Below are 7,459 nucleotides of genomic sequence, written 5' to 3'. Positions count from 1 at the left end.
AATAGCCTGGGGGCAGGTTACTTTGCCTTCTTGAGCTCCCAGGATGGCCCTCAGATGGCGCCCCTCATTATCCCGTTTCTCGTCATTGTCCCTGCCCTGACTGCAGGGAATCTGTGTGCCCCAAGGTGCACAGTGGAATCTCACCCCCAGGACCTGCCTCCTTGGTCTCTTCCTCCCAAGTCCAGCTGGCTCATCCCTGACACTTGATTCATTCACTTATTCACATAATCGTTTAACTTAGAAACTTTTTATTGAGCTTCACTCCTGGTGCTCTCAGTAGAGGATGCCCTGGCCCCCTCTTGGGGGTGCTAGATATATGAAGGGACATTTCATTGTCACAGTGACTGGGCAGGGAACAGGGGCACTCAGGGTCCTGCCCAGAAAGGACTGCCCTCCCGGGATTCGGGAGCACTTGGCAGAGAAACTCCCTCCCAGCCCCCTGCAGCTGGCACAGGAGGGCCCGCTGGGAGGAGAGACAGTGCTCTGTAGCCTGGGGCGCAGCTGGTACTTGCCAGCGTGGTTTGAGGATCGTGACTGCACCACGGACCAGAGAAGAGCAGAGAGGCTTCCCCGGGGAGGTGACTTGGGACCTGTGCCTGGAAGGATGTGGAGCATCCACAGACACAGGATGGGCAGGAATTCCCCGGCAGAGGGAAGCAGGTATGCAAAGGCTGAGGAGTGTGGGTGGGCTCGTTTACCGGCCAGGGAATGCGAAGGGCAGCAGAGGAAGAGAATGGGTGGGAATCGCAGGTCGCTGTGGGCTTGCAGGACATCCCTTCCCTTCTCCAGCCCTAGAAATTCCTCAGGATGTTGGAGAGGATGTCGTACTTGGCTCTCTCGTACAGGTCCCTGGCCGCAGGTGGCAGGTTGGAGCTGTCAAGTTGTGGAGGGTCTTCCCCCGGAAGACTCAGCAGAGTCCTCCCCCGGCGGCGGGGCTGCAGAAGTGATGCGGCGGTGAGCGCCCTCATCGATCGCCTCCTGTCCCGCGTGTGGCCCCTCTCTCCCCAGGTGGGGATGAGTCTGGAGGCCCAGGCAGTGACCTTGGTGATGGCGCTGGAGGGGTCCCCAGTCAGGCCCCAGAGGGGCTAGGAACGCCTGCCACTCGTCCACCCCGGGAGGCTCCACCTCCGGCTTGTCTTCCCGAAAGTGGTATGGGGAGGCGGGTTACCAGAGCTCAGGGCCCAGAGAACAGCCGGTGGAAGACTGAGTCCCCTCCCAGCCCCAGGAGGAGGCCATCAGTTCCTGTCCCCATCCCCTTCTACCAGACGACTAGCCGTCAATCATCAAGCTCTGGCCACGCCTCTCCTCTCCAGACTACTGGCGTTTAGACCGGTTCAGTTTCCAGGTCTAAGGTCTGGGACCTCCAGAACTGAGGTTCCACGCGCCTAACTCAGTGGCCCAGGTGAGGGACCCTCGATCACTAGGGGTCACCGGGCAGAGCGCCGCTGAGACGGGAACTGGGGCAGGTGAGGGCGCAGGGGCTCACCTCCGGCTCCAGCTCACGGTCCGGCACGCAGTTGAGCGACAGGAGGCGGAGTTGCCGCAGCATAAAGAAGGAGCCGGTGCAGTTCCGCTCCTCCTGCCGGGGAGCAAGCACACTGGCTGCAGCGGACGGCGCCCTCGCCCAGGTCTCCTGACTCCCGAGCTCCAATCCGCCCGCTAGACGCCGGAGGGAGCAGCGGTCGCTGGGGACACCCGGGCAGGCTCCGTGCGCGCCCGATAACATTGACTTTCCTGCAAGTTCTTACACGGGAAATGGTCTCCATAAATTAGCCGAGAGAGAGTAATATTGTTTAAAACACTCGTGTGTACATCAAAAAGGTACCGAAGATGATACACCAACAGTTAATGTTGTCTCCTGAGTAGTGGGGTTGCAGATTTTTTGTTTTTTACGTCGCTTCTCTAAATTTTGTTAGTTTGCTATAATAAAATATTTTCCTAATTTTAGAAAAGCAATTATCTGTTCAGTTCAGTTCAGTGGCTCAGTCCTGTCTGACTCTTTGCGACCCCATGAACGGCAGCTCGCCAGGCCTCCCTGTCCGTCACCAACTCCTGGAGTCCACCCAAACCCATGTCCATTGAGTCGGTGATGCCATCCAACCATCTCATCCTCTGTCATCCCCTTCTCCTCCTTCCCTCAATCTTTCCCAGCATCAGGGTCTTTTCAAATGAGTCAGCTCTTCGCATCAGATGGCCAAAGTATTGGAGTTTCAGCTTTAGCATCAGTCCTTCCAATGAACACCCAGGACTGATCTCCTTTAGGATGGACTGGCTGGATCTCCTTGTAGTCCAAGGGACTCTGAAGAGTCTTCTCCAACACCACAGTTCAAAAGCACCAATTCTTCGGCGCTCAGCTTTCTTTATAGTCCAACTCTCACATACATACATGACCTCTGGAAAAACCATAGCCTTGACTAGACAGACCTTTGTTGGCAAAGTAATGTCTCTGCTTTTTAGTATGCTGTCTAGGTTGGTCATAACTTTCCTTCCAAGGAGTAAGCGTCTTTTAATTTCATGGCTGCAGTCACCATCTGCAGTGATTTTGGAGCCCAGAAAAATAAAGTCAGCGGTTATCTGGGTGGATTATAAAAGCATCAACAAAAACTAAAAGAAAATTTATGCTTTTCAACTGTGGTGTTGGAGAAGACTCTTGAGAGTCCCTTGGACTGCAAGGAGATCCAACCAGTCCATCCTAAAGAAAATTAGTCCTGAATATTCATTGGAAGGACTGATGCTGAAGCTGAAACTCCAATACTTTGGCCACCTGATGCGAAGAACTAACTCATTGGAAAAGACCCCGATGCTGGGAAAGATTGAAGGCAGGAGAAGGGGACGACAGAGGGTGAAATGTTTGGATGGCATCACTGACTCATGGACATGAGTGTGAGTAAGCTCCAGGAGCTGTTGATGGACAGGGAAGCCTGGCGTGCTGCAGTCCATGGGGTCACAAAGAGTCAGACATGACTGATTGACTGAACTGAACTGATGTGGATTATGGTCCCCCTTTGTTCTTTCTCTTTTAATATTTAGTCACTTCTTTTAGTGTGTATTGCTTTTCTAATAAGGATGGACAATTTGTAGTAAGAAAAAGCCATAAGGAAAAACCCAATTTAAAAAAAAAAAGCTTCCACAGTCAAACCTCACCTGTCTGTGGATGGGTGGAAGCAAACTCGGCCTCCGGGAAGGAGGTGAGAGAGAGGGGAGATTCCTTGTCCTGCTCATTGGGGCAGGGAGCCAGGGGATGGATGGGAGACTCACCCCGCCCTCCCTGAAAGGACACTGTCGGGGTCTTCGGCGGTACCGGAACAGGAAGCACACAGTCTCTTTAATCCTGAAGTTGAGCGGGATCGTGGTGGAGTTCTAAAGAAGCAGGAGAAGAGTCACGGTCATCTCCCTTTTACACAGGAGAGAACAAAGGCAGGGAGGAGAGAGATCACAGTTCCAAGTTGACAGGGCTTGCCCGAGGTCTGCACTTCCCACCTAAGAGAGGCGGCCGCTTCAAACAGCCTCAGCAGAGACTGAAGGCACGCAGGGCTTCTGGAAACCAGCAGAGGCCACCACTTCATGGCTGGACCACCTTGAGGGGTCACCTCCCATCTCTGCACCTCAATCTCCTCTTCTGTGACAAAGGACCTAGAATACTTGCCTCCCAACTGCCAGGAGAGAGATAAGGGGGTGGGAAGGGGGACCCTGGAAGGCCCCGGTGAGGCGCCTTCTGGTGGGACCAGTCTGGCTCTTGTCCATCCTTTGAAACAGCTCTGCTTACTCCTTCAAGTCCAGGGCCTGAGAGCAGAATGGACTCCCAGACCCCACATTCCACTTTTGGGCAAATCCCGGAATTGATCAGCTAGCCAGCTGTCAGGCCAGAGAGAGAGTACCAGTCTCCATTTTACCTTCTGAGTAGAGAAACATTATAGTAATAACACCAGCATCTGCTGTTAACCAAGCACTTTGTGCCTGTTTGGGGCGCTCGCTCCTGCCTGCTGGCCTCACGGGATGTTGTGAGGTAGGTGGTACCCGCGCCCCGGGCTTGAGACCCTGACCCTCACCAAACCAGGTGGCGGCGGGGTGCTTTCCAGCAGGCCAAAGATGCGCTGTCCTCGCCGCCCCTGGTTGAAGAACTTCAAGGCCTGGGTGACAATCTCTTCATAGCTCAGACCACGCTGGGCCACACAGGCCACGGCTGCCAAGCCTGCTACCAGCACCAGTGCCTTCCAAGCCCCTGCCATCGTCCCTTCTCAGATCCTCTGCCACTTGCGGCCCCTTTTAGGTGGTAATCACGCAGCCTTGCCCAAGGCCTGCTGGCGACATGCGGGGGCTGAGGCCTTCCTGAAAGGGGCCTCTCTTTTCCTTTGCTAGGCACCCAGTGTTAGCCAACATTCCAAAATACCAGTGACTAAGAGGCAAGTAGGATTGGCCAATAGGCCTAGCAGTGAGGCAGCCCCGAGCTGGGGGCAGGAGACCAGTGCGATGCTGGGCACGACCCTTCACTCTGGTCTCAGTGGCCGTCTCTCCCCCCACCCTGTGCCACAGGGAGGCCACCTCTGGCTCTGATACTCCAGGACCCCGTGCCATCTCTGGCCTGGTTGGTGTGGTTTGGTTCCAAAACAGCTGCCTAGGATCCATGAGTTCTCTGTGTGACCGCTTCTCAGCTGAAGCACAGACAGATGGTCCGGTCGAAGGCTGTACTCTGGCTGACACCTACCATGCATATATTTTAAAAATACTAGTTGTTGTTGTTTTAGTTGCTCAGTCATGTCTAATGCTTTTGTGACCTCCTGGACTAGCCCGCCAGGCTCCTCTGTCCGTGGGATTGCCCAGGCAAGAATATTGGAGTGGGTTGCCATTTCCTCCTCCAGGGGATCTTGCCCACCCAGGGATCGAACACACATCCCCTGCGTTGGCAGGCAGATTCTGTACTGCTGAGCCACCGGGGAAGCCCTAAAATACTGTCAATCCTTAAAACTCTGGATGCCTGACTGACAAAAAATAATCATAAGCTCTGACAATTCATGGCTCACTAGTCCGGCTCACTAGTCCCTCTCACTGGGTTTGACGGCAGCAACCTCTCCAGGGAGAGCCTCGCTGCCCACATCCCCCAGGCCGATCCCTGCAGGCAAAGAGGGGAGGCTGTCCCCAACAGGATCAGGGTAGGGACCCCTGGCTGTTGACACAGGCGGCCCCAGGCAGCAGCCCGCAAGGGGAGCCGCAGGAGCCTCCCCCTCCTCCGAGGGCTCCCATTTTCCTCCACTCCCTGTTACTGGGGCCAGCGTGTTGACTTGCCAGCCCGCCCTTTGTTCTGGGTTCCTGTTCTGCAGGAGACTCAGAACTGGGGAGGAGGGGAGCAGCCACCGTGTTCTCACTGAAGCCCGCCAGTGGGGAAACCAAGGCACAGAGCAGCCCACCCTTGCTCCAGAAGCTAAGGGTGGAGCTGTGGAGCTGAGAAGGACAGAGCCGGAAGTAGGGAGAGGGGGCAGAGCACAGAACAGTCCTTGGCAGACCCAGCAGGTCCTCAAAGGCCCGAGTCTCATCATCAGATCCATGCAGCCGTGGCGTATAATGGTGAAAAATTACAAACAATAGAAACGTGCTTCAAGAGCAATTTGGTTAGAGCACTTGGGGTATTTCTACTCATGGAATACTGCTACTACTTGTTGGAATACGTATCCAGTTGTCAGCGGGATTGCATTCATCAGCGGTTCTTAGCTGGAGAATGAAGGTTCTGCTGCAGCTGATCTTGTGTCCATCCCAGGAAGTGTGATAGGGCGAGATGGCAGGTGCTCACTGTAGAATCCTACGCTCTTCCTATCATGAAACGTCCTAATTTCTCCTCCGAGTTAAAATGCAATGAGAATCTGTGTGGTAAAAAGGAAAGTGCAGTTTTAATTTTGCTGCTCACAAGAAAGCGTTTCCCTAACTTTCACACTGGCACCCTAACTCACTTTCAAGTCCTCAGGAGGACTTCCTCCTCAGGCCTTCCTCCGCCCCCATCTCTGCTTTCTCATTCAGATACAGTTTTCTTCATAGCACTTGCTGGTGAATAACAACAGTTGTTTATTGTTTATTTTATTTCCCACTTTGAGGGTAAGCTCCTTGAAAGCTGATTGTTTACCCAGTGCCAAGACGAGTATCTGGCATACAGCAGCTGCTCAGTAAACGCTGGCTGAGGGAATAAATGATTTTGCCCTTGAAGGATTTTATGCATAGCTCAAAGACCAGTTCCTCATACCCCACACATTTCCACCCAGTATGGCTCAGCGAGATGGCAGCAAGGTTCTCTTACACTCAGAACATCCGGAATGGAATTTTGTTATAGCCAGGCCTCTTTTTTTCTGGATGTCTCGCTGCAGCATATATTCTATTTCTGGTACAACAAGTTGTTATAAAATGTTTATCAGTTTGAAGGATGCATTCTGATGTATTTTCCACACATATACATGGAAAGGGAAGCAAGGATTCCCCGCTGGGGAGATTTTGCCCCTGGATACCCAGGACAATTGTCAATGTCTGGAGACAGTTTTGAGTGTCACAGCTGGGGAGAAGGCGCAACTAGCACCTACTGGATACTGCTGATCACCCCACAGTGCATAGGGCAGCCCCCACAAGAAGAACGATCCAGCCCCAAATGTCAGTGTCCTGAGGCTGAGAAATCCTGAGACAGCAACACACCAGACGAGCACATAGCAGCTGGACAGATCAGTCTTAAACACGTGGTGCTTGGCCAGAGAGGAAAGAAATAGAATGAGATCTGCAACCCCCCCCCCCACTTCTCTCTAGCCATGTATATGCATGGAAAACACATCAGAATGCATCCTTCAAACTCATAAACATTTTATAACACCTCCAAGGCACAGGTAAAAATGAATGATGGTTGACAGGGCAGGAAATGGTATGGGAGGGAAAAAAGGCAGAGAAGGGGCTTGCACAGATCAATACAGCCCCCACTGTAAGATTCAGTTCCTTGTACAGAAAAGTGTACACTGGTCAGTATCCATGACAACATCACTAGCAAGGTGCCTGAAAGGATGTTTGCTAAAATGTTAGTAATGATTACCACTGTGTTCTTCTCTGAATGGAGCTGGCAAAGGATTCTGAGGTTTTTTTTTCTTTTCAACTTGATTATTTGACAATTTTTTTTTACAATAAACATCTTTGTTTTACAAAAACAACAAAAATATTTTTATTTTTAAAAATTATTAATTTTAATTGGAGACTAATTACGTTACAATATTGTAGTGGGAAAACAATGAAAATATTGTTAAAATACTCATATGGAGTCTATGTTTTATTCCATATCTGCAACTGTTATTTTTTAAAGATGAATGGAGCTCTTTTTATTGAGGTGAAATTCACATATCATAAAATTTGCCCTTTCAAAGTGTACAACTCATAACATTTTCATCCTCCTAAAAATAAACCATGTGCCAATTAGCAGTCACTCCCTGTTTTCCCTTCCCCT

The 7,459-nt window shown here is 51.7% G+C and overlaps 1 protein-coding gene across 1 annotated transcript; it reads right to left on the bottom strand.

Moving 5' to 3' along the window:
• LOC102173049 (15 kDa protein B-like) lies at positions 235 to 4,349 on the bottom strand. Its single transcript, XM_005696018.3, has 4 exons — positions 4,050 to 4,349; positions 3,259 to 3,360; positions 1,487 to 1,579; positions 235 to 935 (listed from the first exon to the last, which is right to left on the bottom strand). The coding sequence occupies exons 1-4, from the start codon at positions 4,227 to 4,229 to the stop codon at positions 792 to 794; spliced, it is 519 nt and encodes a 172-aa protein (XP_005696075.1). The 5' UTR covers positions 4,230 to 4,349; the 3' UTR covers positions 235 to 791.

The sequence above is a fragment of the Capra hircus genome, chromosome 22 (genome assembly GCF_001704415.2).
Source record: "Capra hircus breed San Clemente chromosome 22, ASM170441v1, whole genome shotgun sequence".
NCBI classification, from domain to species: domain Eukaryota; kingdom Metazoa; phylum Chordata; class Mammalia; order Artiodactyla; family Bovidae; genus Capra; species Capra hircus.
The sequence above is the reverse complement of the archived record's forward strand: the minus strand, read 5'-3'. Positions and strand labels throughout refer to the sequence as shown.